Source organism: Xyrauchen texanus, chromosome 40 (assembly GCF_025860055.1).
Source record: "Xyrauchen texanus isolate HMW12.3.18 chromosome 40, RBS_HiC_50CHRs, whole genome shotgun sequence".
NCBI lineage: Eukaryota > Metazoa > Chordata > Actinopteri > Cypriniformes > Catostomidae > Xyrauchen > Xyrauchen texanus.
In genome coordinates this window covers 26,550,814-26,578,322 of record NC_068315.1, presented here as the reverse complement: position 1 = coordinate 26,578,322, position 27,509 = coordinate 26,550,814, and the positions used below count along the sequence as shown (strand labels likewise).

At 36.2% G+C, this 27,509-nt stretch overlaps 1 protein-coding gene across 1 annotated transcript; it reads right to left on the bottom strand.

Annotated features, from left to right (window-relative positions):
• Nucleotides 1–3,829: 3,829 nt before the first annotated feature.
• On the bottom strand, nt 3,830–20,971 carry LOC127633843 (matrix metalloproteinase-17-like). The gene is made up of 10 exons (XM_052113191.1): nt 20,864–20,971; nt 14,666–14,798; nt 13,119–13,260; nt 12,426–12,716; nt 11,449–11,627; nt 9,311–9,407; nt 9,073–9,155; nt 8,421–8,573; nt 7,874–8,161; nt 3,830–4,521 (listed from the first exon to the last, which is right to left on the bottom strand). The coding sequence occupies exons 1-10, from the start codon at nt 20,969–20,971 to the stop codon at nt 4,268–4,270; spliced, it is 1,728 nt and encodes a 575-aa protein (XP_051969151.1). The 3' UTR covers nt 3,830–4,267.
• Between the last annotated feature and the right edge of the window lie 6,538 nt (nt 20,972–27,509).

Genomic DNA, 27,509 nt, shown 5'->3' with positions numbered 1-27,509 from the left:
CATGCAACACAGCTGCAGCACATTCAATTAACACCCGGGATCACACGATCTGTTGCAAGGTCACATGACTAATTAGGAAGTGATAAATGTTTGCTGCCTGCAAGGCAGATTTCTTTTGTGTTGATGCTGGACACTGTTGTGGTAATTTTAGAAGCGGGTGCTTACTCTTCACGGAGGACACAGGCTTTTGTCTGGGGGTTTAACCTTTATGCGATCACCCCCAGTGTGACTCGAGCTGCTGGGCTGCACTGCAACAGAACGTTCACCTTTTCTCTGCATGTGTTAATGTGCTGTGGGACAGTTGAGCATACTGAAAAGGACCAGGCCAGCCACTGTTTTCATGTGATTTATAAGCATTTCTTTATTGTTTCCTGTTGTTTGATTTTTGTGGTTGTTTGGTTTATTTTGTCACTCATGTGCCACATTCATAGTAGCATTTTTATTTTCTTTTTTTTCTTGACCAAGTGTTGCCATTTATGCTGGTGGTTCTCCTCCCTAACTATGTTTTCTGCGTAGGTTATCCGTGTACAAGGCCGGATCCATACTGATGCTTTGCCCCTTCTCTTCAGGGGACCACACTGGGAGAGACACTGTATTGGTGTGTACTTATAACTACAACACGGTGTGATATTTTGTAGTGGTATCTAAAGATCTTAAGTGTGTAGAGCTTGCTGTGTTGCATGCGTCGACTGGTGCTGGGTTGCTGTCTCCTGTTTCTGTCTTCCCAGGGGCCTCCTGAGCAGGGGTTCCGACCTTCCTAGATTGAGGAAAATCCACCAGTCATTTAGCCCAGTATTTTTACGACTCATTTTAATAACTTTTCTATGTCTTCTTGCACTAAAATATATAATAAATTTGGAATACATTTACATATCTGCCTCTTGTTGACTGTCCCTTTGAGGGATAAACATATTATTAGCCACTCTACATTCACGAGAAGATATTGAGGTTCCTCCTGCCTATCATCAGGGGTGGCATAGTCAGTCTTGAAATAAGGTATACTGCATGCCAGGTACCACACTTATAATGGTTGTCGAATCACGACTAATTCCATAATAAATTTCCTTACATAATTATGTAGAATAAGGACAGTTTAATTTAATTCCTAGCTCACACATACTGTTTCTATATATAATGGTGGAGAATTGTGCCACTTAATCCATACCGTATAATACTACCAAATTTCCTACAGCCACATCTATGGCAAGAGCTACAGGGAGTGTGGAGTGAAATGTCAAGTATCTGGACAAACTTACAGTTAGAATGCCAAGGATCTGCAAAGCTGTCATTGCTGCACAAGGAGGATTATTTGAATGAAAACACTTAGTTTAAGAAGTTCTGAATATTTTTTTCAAATTGTAATAATAACAATTTCTTTCCATAAGAGCTAAATCTGTACATTATTCAAAAATGTTGTCCGCCAGTTTATATTTAGCAAGTATTTGAGTGTTTTCAGAAGAGAAGGGAGGGTTGTGGAAGGCCTGATAATAGCCACTAGCCAAGTAACTATAACACTGAAAATGGAGCATCTCACTCAGCATTTGACCACTGGATTAACCAAAAAAAAAAAAAAAAGTAACTTTTTACTTGTAAGGAGACACAGAGCAAAAACATTCCGGTGCAATGTAACCTCTGTCTTTCAAAAGTTAATATCATGTCCTCCTCTATGTCAGACCTACTGGAGCATTAGAAGGTGTGATTGCATGTTTTCTTAACTTTACATTGCATATCTTACCAACTCCCGAGGAACACGGAACCATTCGTCACTGTATTTAGAAAGTGCCATTTTCACACATTTCGTATTCACAATCTAATCCACACATAAATGCCGAACCAATTGCATTAGTGTGGAAAATGTAGTTTTAGTTTCACAAATAGCTTTTTGTACTCGTTTTAAAAATGTACATGAATGTGTTTTAACTTTTGAGACTGTTTTTTGTGACAGTGATTCACAAATATAACTGGTCTGATATGTTACCTCACATGGATGGTGTTATGCTGATATTACTGGAGTAAGACCACATTTGTTAAACAAGCCCTGGATAACCTTTTCATAATCCTAGAAACTCTCCCATTAGAAATACATGTTTTTCTGTGCCTAAATATGTATGCTGATGAAATATTCTTTGCAGTTAAATGTGTTTTTGTAAGTATCTTTTTATTTCACTCATTAACAGACAAATAGTGAGTGAAACAAAAAATCATATCAATTCTAATAATTTGATTCATTTTGTCTGTAATTGTACTTGATTACAATTTAAACATATTGTACCCATAACTGGCGCAACCTAGGCAAAATCTCCAGTGGTCACCAGGACTGCCCCTTGCTTGGCTACCTGCACTGGTCATTAAGTCTGACCTTGGTCTTACCTCATCCCCTCTCTTGACCCAGCAGACTATCTTCCCACTCCAGGCTTGCCCCATCTCATCCCTACTCTGGGGCCACCTATTCCCACCCCCACATCAGTGCCACCCACATGGCATTACCCACCCTCCCCTGGCTCCACCCTCCCTTGACTTATATTTAACAACTTCCCACCACTTGGCATGTCTTGAGGGCAAAATCTGCAACAAAGTCTTTCCAGTTGCTTATGTTTGGTTTTAAAACAAGATAGCTGTGTACATACAACAAATCATTACACTTATTTTTAGGTATAATTTTGCCTGCATGTGAAATCAATTGAATACACAATACTGTAAATATTTTACTATTATACATACTTCCTCTCATGTTCTTGTACAGTATGTTTGTACGACCTTTCATGTAGTGAATGATCACTGAAGTCACACAGAAATGTATCTCTTTTCAGGTCACACAGACATGTTCCTGAAGCTGTAGCACCATTTCAGGTGTCTAGATAAACACTGAATATTCCAGTTCTAAAAATGTGATGTAGTGACCGAGGCAAAACCCATACGTGTTACTTTACATGTTACTGTATAGGTAAAACGAGATGTCTTTAGAGTTCTCTGAACCCTGGATTGGGAGAGGTCTGTGGACAGTGGACATGTGTCTGGATATATGGTTATAACACTCTTCTCAAACTTTTGGTAATCGTGATGAATTACTGCTGTCGTGATCAATAGGAAATGTACACAAACATCTTTTTGAAATTAAGTTCTGTTTACCACCTTTTTTCTATATTATAATATCGATATTTATCATGTTCACAATTTTGAGAATAAGACTAAATCTATAAATATAATTTACATAGAAAGAAAGCATGTTTGCTCCGAGAGGAACAGCAATGGTTTAATTAATTTCAGCAGATTTACGGCCTGTTTAAACTGGATTGTAGGTGGTTGGTGAGTAAGATGCAGGCTGTTGTGCTGAAACACCACCCACAAAAGAAGCACAACTGTGAATTTAAGCAACAACCCTGGATAATACAGCAAAGGATAGTGAAAACTCCACTGTGTTGTTCAGTGTGTTAATGTCCCCCAGTGGATTCTGTTTGCCACTGCATCTAGATCTCAAGTAAGCTAAATACTGTGGAACACACTCCGCTCAAATTGCTTTCTTGACAAAAAATAGATTAAGATAAGCTTAGAATAGTTCAAATTCTGCATGTATATATTTACCCTGTATGCACAAATGCAATATAGGTACAAAGCCAAATGGATTACAATGAAATATTTGTCACAACATAACCTTGAACATTGCCATAGGGTGATAGTATACACTTTAAAGAATAAATTAATACAGTTAAATTAATTTATTTCAAGCATAGATTTTATTTAAAAAAAAAAAAATAGATTTTTTTCATTTTTATAAAGCCGATGCGTAGATCACACTTGCATAGATCAAAACATAAAAAAATTTCAGAAGGGATTTCGACCATGTGATGCTACTTTTTAAATAATATTTGAATAGACAAATGAAGTGACATATGTAATATCACTTTAAGTGCTTTGAGACTGGTGAGCCCCCAGTGTCTTCTTTCTTTCTTTCTTTCTTTCTTTCTTTCTTTCTTTCTTTCTTTCTTTCTTTCTTTCTTTCTCACTCCATTTACTATCATCTTATGGAGCTTTGGGTTCCATGCCACAGTAACATTTTAGCTTGCTCACTGGGGACATAAAGACAAATAATTGAGGCATGTTTTTCAAATACAAAACTGAAATGAAAATGAAACTGCTCAATGAGTATTTTAAGACATTACAGCATAATTATCTGTAAAGATGCTTTAAAACGATGTGTGATGTGAAAAGTGCAACAAATTGAAATGACTTGACACAGTCCATATAGATAAGCATCATCGCAAGTAGGCTACATGAAGAAAGCTGGAAAAAGCAGGAATATGATTGACAATAACCCAGATGAAGCACTCCGCTTTAAGGCTCCGTTGTTTGCACAGTTACAATCCCCTTCTCTTGGTTGATGATTGCCTGGAAATTTGGTTGGAGTCGGTTCTGGACACTTCATCCAATCAACCGCGGTTGATCTGTGACTGACACTGTCTTGTTCCAATCCTCCCCTCTTTATCACCCAATATAAGTTGTTCTTGAAGAAATAGGCATCTCCTGAGAAGTTATGGATGGAAGAAAGGATTCAAAATGGCTCTGTTCCAAAATATAGTGAGCTGCCTATGTTGGCAGCATTATAAGGTAAAAAATAATATTGATTATGCTGCCTTTTGGCCAATATTTATGTCATCACTGCATGTATCCTTCATAAAAGAGGTAATATCAGAAAGCATTTTTATGATCTATCTATCTAAGATGGCGTGATCTATCTATGTGATATCTATTGATATAAATAGTTAAAGAGTGCCATATGAAATAGTCAGAGACTATTTTACCCAATGTTTCTGTGTGCTATCCACTAGCGGATTTAGGAATAGGCGACATGGGCAAGCGCCCAGGGCGGCATCTTGCCGGCAATGCCAGGGGGCGGCACGGGGCGCCACACAAAAAAAATTCGGAATGGTGACATTTGTGCAATCAGTTTTCTATCGCTCATTTGCACGTGTGTGTGTGTGTGTATGATATCATGTCACCGTGTGGGACTGTGGGTCAGTTAACCTTGTCGGAGTGGGCGCCCTGATTCTACTTTTTTTTGTGAGCTAGGCAGGCTACTACATGGGATGTTCTCCCTCTCAGAAGTACGAGATGGGGAGGGGGTTGGGGGAATGATTTAATGTTCAAAGGCAAAATATCTCCTCACCAAAGATGCGATAGAGGAAGTACCAGCATGCAAGGCACAGAACCGCTCCTACAGCTGCTAATTTTCTGGTAACCAAGAAGGACGTTGGGCTGTGGCTCACACTGAACTAGAGGCACTTGAATTGGACACTTATCCTATACGCAAATTTCGATTCAAGGCAACATGGTCATCTTCGCCTCAAAGTGACGCATCACTGTTTAAGCTAATTTATGGCTAGTTACTGGAGGAGAACCAATAACTGAATTCTGTAAAAGTGTGACATTTTGCCAAGATGGTCAGATGTCAAAGTTATCACCACGGACATGTCCAACACATGTTTGGGAGCCCCGTGAAATTGACGTCTGGCGTTTGGAACAAATAACCTGTAACTGAGTCCTCTTGGCACTGAGAGTCTTTTGGTTAGATGTGAAAGATGTTTTTATTCTTAAAGAGAGTACTGCAGTTGTGGCATATATAAATCGCCAAGTAGGAGCACGTTCACGCCCAATGTTGAACCTGGTGAGCTGCTGCTGCTGTGGAGTCTCAACTGAATCATGTCGAAATGAAAAGTGGAAAAAGCCAGGTTTGGAAATGATTTGCATTTGAGTATGATGAAAAGGGAAACATCATAGATCAGCAAAACCTATTTGTAAATGGTGCTTTCACAATTTTCTGACGAAAGGAGGAAACACATCAAACTTAATAAAGCACTTGAAAGACAAGACACCCGGATTTATTCAAGCAAATAATGCAGGCGAGTTTAAAAGCATATTATCATTTGCATTAGGGCTGAAACGTTTAGTCGACATTATCGACATCGTCGAAAATACAAAACTGACGAGAAAAATGTTCGTTGTCAAATAGCTGTTTGATCTCATTTAACGTAACATGAAATCACAATAAACTGTAACGATATCGCGTGAGAGCAGCAGTTCACGTCTGATGGAGGAATACACAGATCAGTCCAGATGCACTCTAAACTTTCACAGTTTATTTTATGTAGATATTAAAATATTAAGGAAAGATTAAAAAAAAAGTACATTCAGAAGCATGTACCATTGTGGAATAAGCGGAGGCGGAGCTCTTTAAAGGAAACATCCCGGCATAACATCTTAAATGCAGTAAAATTGCTTTATTAAAGTTCAAATAATACAGAAGCAGGTCATGTTAATAACTACAAACTCAGAAACTGGCATTTCTTTGTGTGGTCGGTGCCTCTTCTATGAGTTGCACGAATGTCCCGATCTAAGGGGGACAGGTTGAAACTGCACTGAGAGAGACTCTGCCTCGGGGAACTCATCCCTCGCGTGCGCACACTTAATGCAGCTAGATTAGAACGCGACTGCTCGCGACTTAATCATAATATCTATATATATATATATATATATGTGTCACTGTGCATTTCTTATCATGAAGAAAATTGGCAATATGCAGCTTTATTAATAAGACAGCACTTTGCACATTAGTTTGGAAATGTTTTTTTATTCATTCTATTTATGCTTGTTTATTTAGGATTTGTTTTTTAGTACTTGGTATAAACTTAAATAAAAAGTTGAAGCAAATCTAATATAAGTGTGTAATACAAAAATACTTTAAGCATACATTGTTCAGTTTTGTTATAATTAAAAATAATATATTTCAATTAAAGTGTTGCTCAATGGCATATTTTTGTTTTTAGTTCTGCTGCTAATGTTTTATAGACTTTGTTAATAAAAGAGTGTTGTTTAGTAACCTGTTTTTGCTTTGGTATCGAGTACCGTGAAATTTCACTGGTATTGGTACCGACTACTGAAATTTTGGTACCGTGACAACACTACTTAATACAGTAAAACCATAATACATTTTGTGGTTGCTATGGTATTACTAAAATATGGTTACTGTAATAAAACTACGGTTAATTTATTGCAAGGGAACGCAAAACTATTTCAGAGAAAAAAAATAAAACTCTCTATTGTGCACCGTAGCAAACACCTGATGCTAGAGCTTTTCCCAGAAGTACAGTAACTTTCTTTTAGCTGTTTTTGCAATTATATTTAACCAAGTGGTGTCAAGGGGATTTTTAGTGGATGGATGAAGTCAGTTCTCCCCAAGTTCACACAGGTGTTCTAGCAGTACCACAAACCACAGTAACCACAAATGCAGTTCATCAAATTAACTATGGAGTTTCCACTAAATTTGACAACGATAAACAGCACATGTGCTTCTCTTCATTGAACAGTATATCTACTGTTTTATCATTTGAAATCTAACAAACTTGATTTTGTGTAATGTTTTGCTTGCTTGATTTTTCTTTCAAATAACTGCCACTTGGTTTGATATTTATGCAAAGACATCCATACGTTTTTAAGAGTGACATAAGTCCAAATTCTCTTTTGGGGCCACCTTACATTGACTGCTACAGATGAAACGGCACATCCTGAGTAATGACAAATGAAGTCAATCATGTTATTATGTATACCAAGTCCTGGCATAAAATGCACTTATGGTGCATTTTATGCCCCAACAAATGTGTTGTCTTAAATGCTGTATCTCTTTTGGGCTAAGGTCATAAACAGTTGAATCTAATGTGAGCAAATTTTGTGTGGATGACGGTTTGCGTTAAGACGTCAAAAGCAATAAACTGATGATTTAAAATCTCACGTAAACAAGTTTATTTGTGTTGTTTGATTTTTTGTTTTCAGCATATCGTTGTGCATGTAAAAAGATTCAGTGTTTATTTCTGTATATTACCCTGTTCCCAGGTGATGATGTCATCCGGGTTTTTGGGCACACCTTTCCAGATGGAGGAGTTCCGAGGGTAATCTGCATCTAGACGTCTCGTTTTTGTTTCCTGGCTCTCAGTGAACCTCCAGAACTCTCCACCGCTGAAGAGGTAGGTTTTTCCATTATGAGCCCAAATAAATACCGCCTCCACCCTCTTCACCTTGCTTCCATCATGAGAAATGAGGCCCCAGTCAGACAATGGACGTGGGTAGCCATGAAGTGCCACATTGTCTTTAAATACCCAGTACTGTGAACCTATATGAAAAAATAAAGATATAGATGGGGAAATGACGTACACCTCCTTTTAACCTCAGAAACCACATCCACACACCCTACACAGCCTGTAATAGTTGTAATGTCTGAATACATTTCACACACATTATCTTATTGTAACAAGCTCTTTTAAATCGATATTTCATTCCATTATGACCCCAAATCCAAAGCAGAGATGTACAAAATATACCCCACCAGTCAAAAGTTTGGATAAACTCAACTGACTGTAACCTTTACTGACCTATGAAGAAGATTATTCTACTGTCCGTCACTCTTTCATAAACTGCATCTATCTTGTCAGTGCCATCAGGAAGACCAATCCAGAAGTTTTTTATTAGAGCAGGGTGAAAGGACATTTGAGAACTGGATCGCTGGATTCGCCAGAAGTACGAACCTAACCAAAACCATGGAGAAGAGAAAAGGAACCATCTGAAGTATAAATAAGTATTCATTTTGAGGCTGTATGAACTTATGATCCTAATATTGTGTAGTAGACAACTGACCGTACACACCTATCAAGGTGCAATCAATAAATATGAAAGAACAAAAAATTACCACCCTCCAAAGATATGTTAGCCAACCCAATGTGAGCAAACTTGAACACCTGAAATGACTAACAGTTAGAAAGCATTTCTGATTGGATAATTTTAGGTTTGCTTTTTTATAAAGACTAGGGATATAACAAAGATGTTTACTTTTTCAGATCTGTACTATTTCTGATATCTGTTAGATTGTAGGAACATGAATATGTGGTATTAAAACATGGTTTATTGCACCTTTAACTTTTAAGTGGCTGATAATATTGATCAAATATGCATGCTGTGCAAAATCTGGATATTTGTCCAAATAGTCACAGGTTTGCTCAAGACAGCTTTGGAAATGAATGATTGTACCTTTAAAAAAGAAAACCTCTCCTCTAATGTTTGCCACCGCATCGAAACTTCCATCACAACGATCCTGGGCTGAGGGATCAGGTCTAGGCAAACAGAAAGGTTACAAAAGACATCAGGCTTTGAATTAACTTGTGAAATTATTGGTCATATATGAGATATCAGTGCTGGGGGTGTTATAATTAGTGAGTTATTCATATTGCATTGTATCTGTCTATGTTTGCTGGAAAACATGACTCACTTTATTGTTATTCTTGGACGAGGTGGGTTTGGTGGTTTAGGCAAGTGTGGCGTAGGATGATTTGGAGAAGATAGCGTTGGTGTAGTTCTCTTTATTCCTGTCAAATAATAAACAAAAACCACAGCCACAATTGTTTTAATGGTCAGCTAAGGTTATCTTGACAAAAAATTGTGGCCTGAATTTTCTATTATGGGGTGTGTTTTATTTTTACCTGCGATGTTGCCAGAGTGGGGGAGTAATGGAATATATGTAACGGGATTACGTATTTAAATGACAAAATATTACAGTTACAATTTAAATAATTGGTAATTAGAATACAGTTAAATTCAAAAAGTATTTTGATTACTGAAGAGATTACTTTGCATTTGTCATTAGTTTCATTTAATATTTTGTCCTTTCAGATGGTAAAATGTATACATATAAATGATGCGATCCAAACTGCATTTGAACAGTGGTGAAACACTTTCTTATGATGCGTTACATTCATACAAGCAGACAGAGAAGTACGTTTGAAGTAAGTTTGGAGCAGAAGAAATAGAAATAAACCTTGTGTTAATTATCAGCTTTACGCTAAGCTAAAATGCTATTTCTAGCCATTTTACATGAACATGTTACCAGACACCATCATATATTTTATCAGGAAAATTCACGTTAGATCATAATTTATTTTTTCCAGTAATACCTTTGATATTAGGGCAAAAGTCGTATTCTTGATAATAATTTTTGTATTATTTTTATAAAATATCTAAAAATCCTTAAACAAGCTCAATTAGATTAATCTAAAACACTGCATAGGATATTTAGGTTTTTCAGAGAATGTATTTTTAACATGTGTATTTTGTCTTACTGTACTGGCAGATTTTATAGTCAAAACAAGTGAAAAAATCTACCAGTGCTGAAGAGTTACTGACCTTGAGTAATCTAACAGAATACATTACAAATGGCATTTTATAGCATGTGTTTTGTAATCTGTAGTGGAATACATTTCAAAAGTGACCCTCCCAACCCTGAATGTCGCTTCCAAAAGCTGCTCAATCTACTACTCAAACAGTGAAACTCCTTGAAGAAAATAATTAACTAAGCTCAGAATTTATTTTGCAACAAAATAGGCAAAATATCAAATTATGAAAGATGAAATAAATGCGTAATGCCAGATTGTAAATTAGTCTCTGACAGAGGGCTTTTACATTTCAATATGTCAATCATGTACATCACCATTTCAATTGTTGTCCATTTGTTGCAAAGTCTTCCTTATTTGAAAGCTTGAGCAATCATCATATAGAGAAGATGGGCTTCCAGGTGGGACAAAAATACATTGATGAAATGCCCATGTTCAATTTTAAATAAGACCCAAAATGATGTGTTTATAGCATCTTGAGCAATGAACTCCTATCTTTACTGCACCTGATATCTAACATGCTACAAGAATCTGATTCTGCCATAGACTCCCATTGCAGCACGGCTTCAATGGGGTGCTATGGGTCATGTGTCCACTTACTTCGAACTAAATATTATTGTAAAAAAAAAAGCAGATTGCATTACTTAAACAGTGTGATGGTGATATTTTACACTTATTAGCTAATGCAGAAAAAGTCATATGTAATTTATAATCATTATTTGTAGATATATTAAACTCATTATTGCCGCATTTCTTTTGAAATTTTAGGGGAAGATATGCTTCCCATGTAGTCGTGAAGCCAACATTTCACATCTAATACTGAATTGAGAAATTAGTTTCATTTAATTTTCATGAATTACATAGCTGTCTGGAAAACTAGATTTTGATTTGTCATTAGTCTCAAGTATTTTTTTATAATGATCAATACTCTGAATATTTGACTGTTGTCCCAGGCAACATATCATTTTTCAACATACCAAAGCTACAGTACCTGTCCATGCAGCCCGACACAACAGCATTGGCTCAACCAATGGCCTGAGTTAGGGGCAGGACTATCTGTTTGTTTCATTAACAGCAGATGGGGGGCATTTTTTGAAAGCTGTTTGAAAACAATGTTTATTTTTGCAATTACATTTGGTGATGCTAGTAACCCAGAAATTACATACTTAAGCTTTAAGCAGAAATAACTATTACCAGAGCAGGTAACTATGTTAACTAAAGATTGTGAACTAGCTCCTACCGTAGAGTGACTGAATGGCAAATCGGTCATCCTCTGGAAGAGTGTAGGTTTCAATATTTTCAACAGCACCCTGGTAGTATGGCTGCATGATGGAAGGGTCAGTGGAGGAATGGGAGAGACCCAGAGCATGGCCAAATTCATGCACAGCCACCGAGAATAAATCAGTGCCACTCTCATCTAAAAACATTGAGAGAAAAATAAGAACTAATTGGAGATCCTCATAGTGTAGTCACATTTTAAGTCCATATACATATATCTGTTACATGAATAAGACACCCAAATGACTAACTGTCATTACAAACCATTACATTCATTTCTTCATTGGAACACAAAAGATAAAATAATAATTTCACACAGCTCTTTTGCATACAACAGTGGTTTAAAGTGACCATGGCTGTCAAGCTAAAAAAAAATCATACATCAAAGGTAGTCTATACAACATGTGTGCTGTATTTCAAGTCTTCTAAAGCCATAAAATAGCTTTATGTAATTAATAGACTGTAATTTAAGACATTATGCACTGAGCATATGGCACAGGCTGGCTGTCAATATTACATTAAACATAATTGGTTTGGTTATCTCATGAGCATATGTCAATGACATCAAACCTGAAAACAAAGCGACACATCTAGAGGCACCATATTTTAGAGCTACAGCGGGGTAGAAGATTTTCAATGAATAACAATTTGATTTTCTGCCTACTCCTCACACAAATATATCATATATTTAAAAAAGACTTGGAATTAATGCACACGATTCAAGACCATGGATTACTTTCATGGTGGTTTTATTGTGTGAAGACTCCACTGTTATGTTCCACAGAAAAAGAAAATATAAAATCATACAGGTTTGGAACGACATGAGAGTGATGAAAATAATATCACAATTTAAATCTCTCTTTAATCATTTGCCATTTTTGGGACAATCTTTCATCTGTCAATCAGTCAATCTACATTTGGTAAAGCTTGTAGTTCTTGCCTATGTAGGTCCAGCTCTCCTCATCATCAAAATGTGTATCCCCAGCAACATCAGTCTTCCCTGGAAAGAAGGCATGAGCAAGTGTCCCTCCCTTTCCATCAAATGGATATCCGTCATCATGATTTGAGCGAACAAAAGAGATCTTGATTTCAGCTCTATTCTGCTCACTTGAGGACATGGCATGAAACTTGAGGTTGGTGACATCACTCCAGACTTTAAGGGCTTTGTCCATTATAGTGTACACTTTATCAGGTTCGAGGAAAGGATGGAGAGATGGGTAATTGTGGATGCTAGAAAAAGACGGTTGAATAAAGAGGAAAGTTTGAAGAAGTTAATGAAAAGTGACTGCAAAAAAACGATAAAAAGTTAAAAGGTAGAACATAATGGTTATTTTAAGAGCTGTGAATAGCAGTTTGTGGATAATTTAATTAATTTAAACCCTCCAAAAATTGGCTGCATTCATTTCCATGGGAAGTGCATCACTGTAACCTCAATTGCCTTTTTTAAAGAAAATTCTAAATTCAAGTTTTATGGTAATCAACATTGTGCCACAAATGCTGTCGATTGGGCTTAACTTGTATTGAACCCGGAATATCCCTTTATGGGCAGTCAGCTATTTCTAAGGAATTTCTGCAGTCTGTTAAGGTTCGTCTTGAACAAGCAAAATTAGTCTTTTGTCTAAAAATGCAGACCTCCAAGAAAGATCAGACTTTTCCCAACGAAGTCCAGTGGTGGCATATCTTCTTTTCCTCCTGCGCTTTCTCATGTCCTTCATTCCTATTATGTCTGGCAAAGAGCATCGTGGTGTACCCATCAGTTTCAGGGTGTCCTTATCTAGAGATGTACAGGACAGAAGGACTCCAATCAATATATAGACCTCAGATATTCAGTATGTCTTGGGTGTAATAAAAACCCATGTGCAGAGGGGATGTAATAGCTTCTTCTCTAGAGTATGGCCCCAACCTTTGATAACTATAGTATGAGCAAAAAGTCACTCCAAATTATTGAAACTGCTTAATTACTTTGTACATTTTGAAATCTGTTATATGTGTAGGGTACAACGGGGCTAAAGGTTCAGAGGGGTAAAAGGCTCCATTTCTACTAAAGCACTAAATAGCATAATAAAAACAGCACTTTCCTAAACACCTGTTTGTCACTATACACTGCAATATGTTCCTGTTCCATAAGATCTTTGCATGCAGTGTCTAAAAGTTGATTTGGAGGCAATTTGATCTATTTCTTTTTTATTTTAAATGTTGCAAATGTAAGTAGCTAATAAAAATCCCTGAAATTAACACATTTCTTTTGAGACAAAATACTTATTTATCATTTTCAGTTTTGTCATTTTTGTCATTAATTCAAACAATTTTTATTAAATGTCCAATAAGTATTTGGACAGTATTTGTGTATCTGTTGTAGGGGCTAAAGGCTCCTATAAAACATATTGTTTTTCTTAAGAGGAATACATTTTTTATTAAAAATTTTTTTTAAAGTTGGCTCACAATGTGTTTGTAATTATCAGGAAATGTTTGACTTTTATCTGAAGTAGTTATTTTGAGGAAGCATAATCTTAATTTGTTTCTCAAAAAAATATATCACTTTAAACCCCCTAGGGGCCTTTTACCCCAAGTGTTGGGTAAAAGGCTCTCTCACCACCATTTTTTTTTAATGTATTTTAATCAAAACAACCTTCGGTTGTTATTTATTTGAACACAAATTCTGTTGCTCCATCAATATTCAAAAAAAATTTTTTTTTTTTGCATTGATACATGACCATGAAAAAAGGTACATTTCCTTATGGAGAGCCTTTAGCCACATAGTATCCCCAACAATATATTGTGCTTTGTGTGTTTACTGTGTATTCTGTGTAGATTGTGTGTGCTGTGTGTGCATGTGTTTCTATAGTTCAACTGGTAGAGCATGGCGTGGAGCATGGAAGTATGTAGTAATAAAATGTATTGCTTAGATGTACTGTAAGTCACTTTGGATAAATCAAAAATATATTAAATCAAAGGTTTTATGTGTCCCTTGAAAAAGAAAGATGGATGGATGGATGGATGGATAGATCGAGTCAAACGTGCTCTTTCACAATATTCAGGAAAACCCAGTTTAGCAATATGGAAAAAGTGTGTGGATGAAATAAACCTCTAAAAGTATGGTCTAACAAGGCTCTTAGATCACTTCCTGCAAGTAATGAACTACTTTCTGTGATAGGAAAAAGAATATGCATTGCATTTACCAAGTTCGCCTGTGTCTTTGAGGCCAGCAAATCGCTGCATTTCTTTAATAGCCTTCTCAATGCCATCTTTAGTCTGCAGCTGCCCAGTGTGTGGGTCCATAGGAGGCAGATATCCATAACGGCTCAGCCAATCCTAATATAAAATACATTCTGGAAATGTTAAACTCAAATCAGTGAATGCAAGCTCATCAGTTGCTGTAATAATATAACAATAAAACACAATAAACACATGTGTTTAACACATTAGAATTTTGCCCTCTTTTATAATTTTGATGAGAAATGAATGCTATATTTAAGCAATATCACAAGAACAAGAGTGTGATACGGCCCTATATCAGCACTGCTGTGATTCGGCTGCAGGTAATCTCAGCGGTGCTGATTTAGGGCCATATAGCATGATAGTGAGTGTGATATTGCTTACAACAGTTCAGTGAACAAGTAAATAAAAAAACATTTGTGAATGGAACTACTTTCTAACGTGATGGATCAGAATCTGTCGTTGCTGGTTTAAACCAAATTATGTGTCCAAGTCTTTGTTAGTAATTACAAAAATGTCCCTTCAAAAATAGTATCACGGCTTGTGCTTTTTCCAACAAGTTACTGGATAAACCAGGGTGTGTGTGTGTGTGTGTGTGTGTGTGTGTGTGTGTGTGTGTGTGTGTGTGTGTGTGAGCGTGTATTTATCACTTTGTGGGGACCAAATGTCCCCATAAGGATAGTAAAACCCGAAATTTTTGACCTTGTGGGGACATTTTGTCGGTCCCCATGAGGAAAACAGCTTATAAATCATACTAAATTATGTTTTTTGAAAATGTAAAAATGCAGAAAGTTTTCTGTGAGGGTTAGGTTTAGGGGTAGGGTTAGGTTTAGGGGATAGAATATAAAGTTTGTACAGTATAAAAACCATTATGTCTATGGAAAGTCCCCATAAAACATGGAAACACAACATGTGTGTGTGTGTGTGTGTGTGTGTGTGTGTGTGTGTGTGTGAGAGAGAGAGAGAGAGAGAGAGATGGAGTGTGTTCCATTACCTGTTGCCACTCAAGCAGAGATGCTGTCAGCTTTGTGAAGATCAGCCTTCTCAGTGGAAAAATAGCCATTCAATTGGGGGTAATTCTCCCTATTTTGCGGTAGCTGGTGCGCAAGAGTCTTTCACTATGGGAACCGCAATCTCCTCCGCTATTTTAAACAGTATTTATCCAGCGAGGAATGTCAGGTAAGAGGTAAGCGCCTTGAGTTTGTGTAATTAATCAGCCTGTTGCGTCTCTCAGCTGTGATGAGTCTTAATGCTGAAGTTGTTCATTTAAAGCCATTTAAAGCTATTTTCTAGTTTTAGTAGTGTAGAAGTAATACGAGCAATCACATAGTGTAAACACTGACTGACTGAGGTTGGGTGATACTGAACAGGAAATACAGAGATGTTGCCACCTTTTTGAATGAGATGGAGTAGCTGAATTTCTGGTGAGTATCTCAAAGTTGGCGAGGAGGTGAGTTTGTATTTTTTGACTTGTGTTGATAAAATGCTAACATATTGCCACTTTCATGCATGGTAAAATGTTCAGCACATTGACCGTGCTCTGCGAAAGTGACTGCACTAGTTCTGTAAAACAATGGAGAAACCTGGATATTATTTTGATGAAATGGATATTTTTACAACTAGTCTTTATTAGAACCTGTTGTCCCACTAGGAATAAATTCCCAGACCAATGTTAAATCTTGTGTAACATTGTTCTTGTTTAAATAAATTTGATATTTTTGAGCAGATAGGTTTTAAGTTCATTCCAATTAAATAAGGAAACTGGCAAACTTGCTGTTATTAGTCAAGATGAGAAATACATTTAAGAAACAATTTAAAAACATTAGTGCTCTTAAAATGGCAATTGATATGAATAAAGTTTGTTATCTTAACTTGAATATAGTTGAAATAGTGAGGAATTGTGTTTTTATTTGACAAGATAAAGTGACTCTTAGTAAGTAGTTAAACAACTTGTAAAACAAAACTCATCTTCAAGTTGAGATTACGCACGTTTTTAAGACAGCAGGTGAACTTTCTGTAACAAGGTTAAAATGGGAAAGGAGGAGGCAAGAACCGGATAAGGAGTCAAAATAATATTTACTTTAAACAAAAAAGACACAAATACACACAGAGCAGCTGCATGTGGCTCTCTCTCTCTCTCTCTCTCTCGCTCTCTCAAACTGCCGCATCCTGCTGCACTTATCCCTCTCCTATGATGATTAGCCCGAGTGGGGGCCGGGTGTGCATAGTGACAGCCCGGCCCTGCCCTCCTCTTTCGTTTCTAAGCTTAACCAACTTGAAATGTTTTACAGTGCATAGAAATCTGTATGGTAAACTGAAGCGGAGTGTCCACCATGTGGACCTCGGAATTTGAAGGATCTAGAGAGATTGTGTATGGACGAATGGTCTCAGATCCCTTGCCATGAATTCTCCAACCTCATTATGCATTATAGGAGAAGAATCAGAGCTGTTATCTTGGCAAAGGGAGGTTGCAAAAAGTATTGAATAAAAGGGTGCCAATAATTATGGGGAATAAAAGGGTACCAAATACACACATGTATTTGACAAACATATTATTTTTTTGATAAAACTTTTTGTGTTTGCAATTGTTTGATATCCAATAGTTTTGTGAATATTTTGAATGAAAGATCAAAAGGATAAATAATAAAGACATATTTTTTACAGTCTTCTTTGCTCATATTTATCAAGGATGAAAATATTTTTGCCACCATTCTATATAGACTGGCAGCCAAAACTTTGGAATAATGTTCATATTTTGCTCTTTTGGAAAGAAATTGCTACTTCTATTCACCAAAGTGGCATTCAACAGATCACAATGTATAGTCAGGACATTAATAACGTGAAAAATTACTATTGCAATTTGAAAAACTAATTGAGAACTTCTTAAATTACTTCAAATAGTTCAGCACATGCAGCAATGACCGTTTTGCAGACCCTTGGCATTCTAGCTGTTAGTTTGTCTAGATACACAGGTGACATTTTACCCAACGCTTCCTGTAGCACTTGCCATAGACTTGGCTGTCTTGTCGGGCACTTCTCACGCATCTTACAGTCAAGGGTGGAAAGAGTGTAGAAAAATCATACTCAAGTAGAAGTACTGTTACTTCCCAAAAAAATTTGTGTGAGTACAGTAAAATTACCTGTCATAAATACTAAAGTAAGAGTAAAATAGTAGCTCATTTAAAAGTACTCATGAGTAGTGTGTATATGTATTTGTACTGAGTTGCAAAATCTATGCCCCATTACAATAAACACTGTAAGCTGCAATTTCAAAATATAGCACACATACAATAATTTAAATTTCCTTTTATGGCTGTTTGCCAGAAAAAAATACAAAATATAGGTATTTTATAGGTGTTTTTGACTGCCAACTTTTAAAATACATCACTTACCTATGATAAACACTACATGAATCTGATTGGATGAAAGGGCGACATGATTACAGAAATTCAAGTGAATCAGTGCAAAAAAAATTTAAGCTCCACAAATCACATAAATCAGCATAAAAATAATCTAATCCATTTGCCTCCAGTGGTTAAATCCATGTCTTTAGAAGTGATATGATAGGTTAGGTGAGGAACAGATTTAATTCCTCTTTTACTATTAATTCTCGTCCCTGCTCAGTCAATCTCCATTTTAAATTTCACATACTACTTTTTTGTGTTTTTGGTTATTTACATTCTTCATGCATATTGCCACCTACTGGGCAGAGAGAAGAATTTCTAGCAAAAAAAAAGACATATATATTGATGTTTCTCACCCACACCTGTCATATCACTTAATCAAGTCATGAATTAAACCACTGGAGTTGTAAGGATTACTTTCATGCTGCTTTTATGTGCATTTTGGAGCATAACAATTTTGGCACCCATTTACTTGCATTGTATGGACCTACAGAGCTGAAATAATTTTCAAAAATCTTAATTTGTGTTCTTCTGAAGAAAGAAGGTCATTCACATCTGGGATGGCATGAGTTTGAGTAAATGATAAGATAATTTTAAATTTTGGGGTGAAGTTTTCCTTTAAGTAGTACATGGGGGGCCACATTGAACTCCGTTTGAGATACAATGTTCTGCATTGATTTAGCTCTTGTATCTTTTAAGCCCAGAATGTTCTCATTCTAATGCATGATGCACAAGTGTATTTGTGACTGATGGAATGTTCTGCCTGAAGTATTGCTGTACAAGGGTTGATACTTTTTATCTTTATAAAGGCTAAGCATAATTATTACTTATTTATACTTTCCTGTATATGTATTATACCAACACTCGCTACATCAGGGGTCTGTATTATTAAAAAACAAACAATATTTTTTTTAAATATTATTATTAACAATGTGACTTTGATTCAATTATGAATAATTTTAAAGTGACTCAAGTTATTCAGCCAAAAGCAGTGAGGGGTTTTCTTGTTATTGTTATTTGATTATTAGCCTTTTAATGACATACTAGACAGTGTTTTTTTTGGTTGCACTTCAAGTCCGACATTTACAAATATGCTTTTTGTCCCACTGTTTATGTTCACTTTAGACATAAGCGACTACGTTTACGTTAATGCCTCACCAAGACGGGCATTGGAGGAATTATAAAGTGTATTTGATCATTTAGGTGCATGTAAAACACACAAACATTAACATCTGTTAATCAAACAGCATGCAGCTACAGACGACAGGAAAGAAAAAAGTCAATCTTTCATGGTTGGTTGATCAACCAACCAGTGGTGCTCTTGCTATCACGATCAATGTAATGAACACCCCTGGTCTAGATGTAGAACATAGGCCAAGTATAGAAAATACAAAATATTGTATCATTGATATCGAGGATATTTCTTTTTTCCATTAAACATCAATATCATTTTAGCGCACAGCCGTAATGATAACATTGCATTAATCTCTCACAGCAACCTAATAATCTCTATGACAGCTAAATTACAGGCTACATTATACACACATAGAACAGAAATATGTAATTTATCTCAATATGTTTCTTCAAATTAGAGGCAGTATTAATGCTGATATCTGGCTAATCTCACATGACACGATCAAGCAATTGACCTTTTTCATTGCAAAAATCCCTTTCAGGTGCGGCGGTGGATGTTGAGGTGTTGAAATGTGTTTGAGGCATCCTCAACATTGGCGCCAAATCTATACAGCTGCCCTTCAAGTTTTTGTGTGATTGATTGTAACCGGAGTGATTTGATGGGAGTTATAAGACTCTCCATAGCCTATCATGTTGATGGATAACAATAAAATCCAGACAGGGAAGTTGCGAACACAGACACAGGGAGAATAGTGCAGTAAAATTACAGTTACATCACTTAAAATGTATTCAAGTACATAAAATATGCCATTTTTAAACTACTTAAAGTACAATTCCTGGGAAAAACGACTTAATTACAGTAATGTAAGTATTTGTAATTTGTTACAGCCTTGCTTACAGTCTAGCTGATCCCACAAAACCTCAATGGGGTTAAGATCCATAACACTCTTTTCTAATTATCTGTTGTCCAATGTCTGTTTCTTTGCCCACTCTAAACTTTTCTTTTAGTTTTTCTGTTTCAAAACTGGCTTTTTCTTTGCAATTCTTCCCATAAGGCGAAAATGCCTTGTTTATGAGAGAGGTCAACAGAGAATAGCCAGACTGGTTCAAGCTGACAAAGATAACATCTTTGCACAGTTATGGTGAGAAGAATAGCATCCTGAGATGCGGGTTGGCCAAATTTTGCAACAATATTAGGCAGGTGGTTTTAATGTTGTGGCTGATTGGTGTGTGTGTGTGTGTGTGTGTGTGTGTGTGTGTGTGTGTGTGTGTGTGTGTGTGTGTGTGTGTGTGTGTGTGTGTGTGTGTGTGTGTGTGTGTGTGTAAATATATATAGGACTATGCATGGCAAAATAACTGTCAAAATAGAAGCACCAAATAAATGCCATAAAGATAATAATAGCATTAAAAAAAAAAATATTACGTTAGCAAACTTAACAATACAAATTGCTTTAGAAATAATAATAATAATAATAATGTGTAAAGTCTTTGATCTGTGATAATAGGCTGAATCTTTAGCAAAATAATTAGCAACCATTCAAGTAATTTTTTTTTTTAGTAGTAAGTTTTCTTTCTAATGCAGAACAAGGCTCGTTGTAATAAGGGAGAAAAAACTAATCTTACCACACCCCGGGAGTACTGGTCCGACATCGGAGCCAGATGAACCGAAGAGATCAACACGACAACAGTGCAGGTCAGGTAAACCAACCAATGATATCCTGAGACTCTCATCTGCCTGAATTTAAATCTGCAAACACAGCCTGAATTACAAGGATTCGTAAATTACACGACTATGCCCGTCAGGGGCTGTTCACTCCGAAGGATGTATGGCGCTAATAAATCTAGACACAACGCAACGAATAGAACAGAACTCAGATGTCTCAAGGCGCGAATTTAAAAGTTGGAGTGGTTTTTTCCCTGCCAAGGCGAGGCGCGTAACGGATGGAACGGGCAGAAAAACAAGTTCTGTGTGAACGGCCCCGAACTCTAATTATATAGCCTACTTCTTAGTTTGAAACTTTTTAAAATTGTTATTCCGTTTAATATTCATATTTCAAAATAATTCAGACAGTCCATGGCAAGAATAAACAGTTAAACTGAAGACAATTAAAAGAATTGGGTTTTATTCTAATTATATTCCCTCACCGTTTTACGCGCTCCTCTTAGTAGCCTTCAGATTGTTCTCTTTAAAGACAGGCAGAGGGAAGACCGATCGATGAGAAAGGAAGCGCTCTCTCTCTCTCTCTCTCTCTCTCTCTCTCTCTCTCTCTCTCTCTCTCTCTCTCTCTCTCTCTCTCCAAATCAGTAGTGCCAAAGCATTGGCCATTACATGAGCAATTAACAAAATAATGATTATAAAGAAAATCTAAATCAATCAATTTTGTCCGCTGGCTGACTCTCTTAGTTTGTGGCAAGCTGCTACATATTTTGCTGCTGTTTTGATCAAGCTGGAGTTTTCTCCCAAAATATGTCTTAATTTTTCAGGATTTTGTAATGTAATAAAATTTGTTGCCATTTGTTGTAATTGTGTAAGGTAGACAGATCGGATGTTGTGATATTGAAGTGTTCTTCTGTTTCCACCTCTCTCTGAGAGCACAGTGAACACAGTCTCTGCTCTCGCGGCTGCCATCTCTGTCTGTGCCATCCTCTTCCTACAGCCAGACAGTGATCACTCAGTCTGTGCTTGCTTGGAGCATAAAGTAAGAAATACACGTTCACACAGCTCAGGTATTCTGCTGGTTTGTAATCTCTTTTCAGGTGTAAATAGAGTTCCATCTTCTTTTGTGATTTAGTGGCATCTATCCAATAGGCAATGTCATTTTGTTTTTCTAATTTTGTAATCTGGTTGGGCCAGATTATGCTGTGCTGGTTTGGATGTAGTTTCAGCACAGCTGTGAAAGTCTGGTATGAGCTCAAATCAATGCATTTTAGGTGCTTGTAGAATTTCAGAGTTCAACGAGTTGTTTGGTGTCGTTCTGTTTACTTATAGGATGCTTTTACAAATTTTGATATGGGGGTCCCCATATCTCGCTGTCATACAGAGCAATTGGTTTGATTGCTTTAAAGATTTTTAGCCAGGTTTTAATTGGAGTTTCACTTTTAATTTTATTTTTAATAATGTAGAAGGCCCTCATCGCTTTTGCCTTCAGGTCATTCACAGCCAGATTGAAGTTTCCTGTTGAACTTGTTTTAGTCCCAGACAAGTGTATTCGTGTTTGTGCTGGATGACTTGGATTCCTGCTCTGAAGGTGTTTATTTTCCCTACACCTGGATCTATTTTGAAAAATCATTATTTTCGTTTTTGCTAGGTTAATTTTAAGAGCCCATGTTTGACTGAATGTCTCTATGATGTCACGGAGCTGTTGTAGTCCCTCTTTTGTTTTTGACAGAAGGACTAAATCATCTGCAAAGAGGAGACATTTAATTTCTGATTCAGTCAGGGTTGGGCCAGGGCAGTCAAATTATTTTATGCATTGGCTAATTCATTTATATAATTGTTAAACAGAGCGGGGCTCAATGGGCAACCTTGTCTGATTCCTCGTTGTTGAGAGAAAAATTCTGTTTGTCTGTTCCCTTTTTTTACAGCACATGTATTGTTTTTATACATGGTGCTAATTAAATAAAATATTTTCCCTCCCATCCCATTTTCCAGTAGTTTTAGGAAGAGTCCCTCATGCCAGATTGAATCAAATGCCTTCTCAAAGTACCGGTACATGTTTCTCAATAATCGTGTGGAGGGTGTATGTGGTCAGATGTTCTGTATTTGGGCAGGAATCCCATTTGTCTTTTCTCCAGGATTTTGTGAGTTTTAGGAAAGTTCTGCAATCTTGGTCCTATGTTGGTCCTTTGTTGTTTTTATGTAGCACCATGGTCCTGGAGGAACGTTGTCTCGTTTTGCTGTGTACTGTACTAACTGTATATGGTTGAAACGACAATAAAAACCACTTGACTTGACTTGACTCTTGTTTTAATAATCGAACAGAATATTTTCCCCAGGTTGCTATTGACACATATGCCTCTAATTGTTTGGCTCAAATGTGTCTCTTTGTTTAAAGATGGGTGTAATTAAGCCTTGATTCCAGGTGTCAGGAAAATACCCAACACTCAAAACAATGTTGAATAATTTAATTATTGCGCTTTTGAATTTGTCATTGGTGTATTTGATCATTTAGTTTAATATTCCATCAATACCACATTCCTTGTTGGGTTTTAATGCATGTAGTCTATCTTTTAGCTCATTTGCTGTGTTTGGGAAATCCAGGGGGTTCTGATTTTTGTTTTTGATTGGAAAGATGTCGTACTGTTGTTCTAATACATTTACACTCACTGTCAAACCACTTTTCGTTGGTGTTTTTTGGTTTCCGTTTTGATGTTTATTTCAAATTGCACATGGATGCTGATTGGTGGAATATATTGGCAATGTCATTTATTGCCAGATTGCTTTATTTTGTGGATATGTGTTCATTATAAATTTGTCCAATAATAATTGTATAGTTTGACTTTCTATTGCACTTAAATAATTTTCTTTGCTGTTTTTTGTCCACTTGTAGGATTGTTGCAGCTTCAGTAAATGAGAGGGCCATCTGTGTGATTCATTGGTTTGAGTTGGTTTTAGATACAGTGTAATTTTACATTGGTCTGACAGAGTTGTTTGAGGACTGACTGTGAATGCTCTGAGATGCACTGGGTCAATATCTGTAATTAAATAATCTACAGTACTGTTACCCAGACATGTACTAAAGGTATAACAGCCAAAAGAGTCTCCCTGTATGCGACCAGTCACTATACAGGCCCAGCGATTGACAGAGCTCTAGTAGGCTTTTCACACTATAAATTATAGTACATAAAGAAATATCAATCAATCAATCAAAATCTCTCTCTCGCTTTATGCTTGACTCAATTGCAATAGAACCCATGTTAATAAAATTAGGACTCATTTAGATGGTTTTAGTTATGAAAGTACCTTTCTACCTATAAAATTATCAGCATATGACATGATGTTTTAGTTTTAAACAGTGGACAGGATGATATTGACAAACTGATTGATATTGCAAAAATCTAATCTGCAAATGTAAACTGGGCCAAAAGTTCAGCATATAGTGTTGGAGAATGGAATGAAGGAGAACTGGTCACAAAGAGGTCTTATATATATCTTGAAGGTTTGTTAGGTGATGAAATAATAATGCAAAAAAACTGGGAAAATATTATGGGAAATGTAGATGGAAGGTGGAAATGGCTTTTACCCAAAATACCCTATAGGGGGAGAGCATTGATTATTAATAATGGCACAGATTAGCAGTTCTGGAGCCTCCTGAAGGGGTTCTGGGAAAAATACTGGTCAAAATGATCAATTTCTTTTGGGATTACATTGGTTACCACAGAATATTCTTTATCTTCCAAAGGAAGAAGGTGGACAAGGGTTTGTTGACCTTATAAGCAGGAAAGTTTTAAATACTTGGGAGGTTTTTTGTAGGTAATGAGAATGTTGTCAAATTCTTTTAAGATGTTATTGAAGTGGAAGTTTTTACTTCAAAAAATGTCTTACAAGGGGCGAATATTGTAATTAACTATGGCATAGTTTGATTTGTATAGACCCCCCAACAGACTTTTTAATCACATTTAAGTCAATATTAATAGACTTTTTGGGGGATAAGCTGTATTGGATGCCAAAAAATGTACTGTACCTTTCTAAGGATGAAGAAGGGCATGGACTGGTACATTTGCAGAGTTAAATAGCAGCTTTCCGAATTCAGTTCATACAAAGACTTTTAAAAGGCTCAGAGGATGCAAACTGGAAGATTGTAGCGTCCTCTTTATTGAGAGAGTTTGAAGGATTAGGAATGGATAAAGCCTTATTTTGGATGGATCCTCAAAAGTTAAAACTCTCTAAGCTTCCTGTTTTTTATCGAAATCTTTTTAAGGTCTGGGCTTTGTTTAAAGTACAAAAGAGAAGGAGTGTAAATTCCTTGTATTGGTTGCTGCAAGAGCCATTCATTTTCTGCTCTCGGTTGGATCTGTCAAATGAACTGGGTTACTCTGTGATAGAAGGGAATCTTCTTAACTCCGAATTTGAACTATTACACATGTACAATGGATAGCAGGATCTAACTTTAAAGATGTGAATTCATTGATTGAACACCTGGTGATGAGATCTAACCATTTGGTTGCTAGAGTACTTGACAAATGTAGATCAGCTCTGTCCGAAAGTGAATTGAATTTGTTACCAGATTATTCTTTGGGGTCTATTAACCCGCATCGTATTGATCCATTTCCTAATTTGTATCTAACTCCCTTTACAGGTGATTGTGAAGGCACTTTTTTAGAAGTCTAAGAATTTATTTCAATAGGCATGGATTTTACATCTGGAAAGGAGTGTCATAAAATGAGTATTAACATTTTGAATAAGAAGGTCCATCCATCCATCCATCGTCAACCGCTTATCCTGTGTACAGGGTCGCGGGGGGCTGGAGCCTATCCCAGTTAACATTGGGCGAAAGGTGGGGGACACCCTGGACAGGTCGCCAGTCCATCGCAGTGAATAAGAAGGTTTTGGATAAAAAAAAATGACTTACCATGGCATAAAGTACTTCAATTAGAAGATGATGAAAAACCTGAGTGGAGAGTATTGTGTAAGTCACCATTGTCTAAGAGAATTGGAGACTTGCAGTGGAGATTATTATACGGGGCTATTGCTGTGAATGCATTTGTTTCAGTAATTAATCCTGACATTGATCAGAATTCTTCTTTGTGTTCACAAAATAAAATAAAATTGTGTTTCATTTGTGGATTCAAATATTCCCAGAGCCGCAAGAATCAATGTCAGTTGTTTAACTTCATATTAGGTCATGATAAATGGCGATTTACATTACAAGAAAGGAGAAAGTTGATCAAGGTGTATGTAACAGTTTAGAAGCAGTGTTTGGTAATTCTGTGAAATCTAGAATCTTAATAGATTTGAATTATTATAAAGTAATGAATGACCTTTTAAGGTTTTAATTAATTTGGTGTAGTAAAGGGGTATTGTGTGAAATTGTTAATGACAAGTATTTTTTTCTTATTTAAGACAAGGTTTGGTTGTCTATTATTGATTTATGATTGATTCACAAGTTTATTGTCGGTCTCTATCTCAGAACCACCACAATGAATGATTGAGGTTAAGGTATACAGGTATACCCATACCTGTAAGAAACAAACTGTTACAACACTCACATTGGCCTATTTCTTAAGAGTTTCATGCTCAGGAAAATGAATAGACTAAAGTCAATCAATCAAGTGCATTTTGATTTTGATCAAGTTGTATTTCAGACAATTACAACTTGCAGTATGATTGTCAAAGTAATGTTTATTAAAGTGTTTAATGGGTACATTAAATACTGTTGGTTGACTGATAGGATGGAGGACCACTGGATCAAGACCCTGTCAGGGCCAGCCAAATCTCCAGACCTGGACCCCATTGAAAACCTCTGTAATGTGATCAAGAGGAAGATGGATGGCCACAAGCCATCAAACAAAGCCGAGCTGCTTGAATTTTTGTGCCTGGAGTGGCATAATAACAGCAATGTGAAAGACTGGTAGAGAGCATGAAAGCTGTGATTGAAAATCAGGGTTATTCCACCACATATTGATTCCTGAACTCTTCCTAAGTTAAATCATTAGTATTGTGTTTTCTGAAAACTCTGCATATTGTTTGTTAATTTGACCAGTTGTCATTTTCTTCAAACGCTCTAAATGTCTTGGAATTTAAGAGAAATGTTGTCAGTACTTTATAGAATAAAAGGTGTGTTTATATAAGTGTGTGTGTACACACACATATATATATATATATATATATATATATATATATATATATATATATATATATATATATATATATATATATATATATATATATACATACACACACTATATATATATATAATGTGTTTATAATATTATGTATATAATGTATATATTATATATATATATATATATATATATATATATACATATATAGTATATATTGAAAAAGAAAGGTTATGTGTAAAATGAATAAGAAATGTTAAAGATTCGTCACATATTTCTGGACACATCAGCCCTGGCTTGGTCACCTGGAGGAGGGTGTTGAAAGACCTGAAGCACCCGATGATTCCAGGCACATCACTGAAGATGTGTCCAGAAGCATCAGTATATGTATGTACACAGCTGGGTCACCAATCAATTGTACACAAATTTGTGACATTCACAAAGTTAACTAAAAATTTAAACAGAAGAATTTAAACACAATGTTACT

Bases quoted from the DNA above. Each gene is read 5' to 3' on its own strand.
- LOC127633843 (XM_052113191.1), bottom strand. From the start codon at position 20,971: ATGAGAGTCTCAGGATATCATTGGTTGGTTTACCTGACCTGCACTGTT. The intron at 14,799-20,863 runs GTAAGATTAGTT...ATTTTATATTAG, and splicing joins ACCAGTACTCCCGGGGTGTG to GATTGGCTGAGCCGTTATGG. The intron at 12,717-13,118 runs GTCTGCATTTTT...GTCTTTTTCTAG, and splicing joins AAGTCTGATCTTTCTTGGAG to CATCCACAATTACCCATCTC.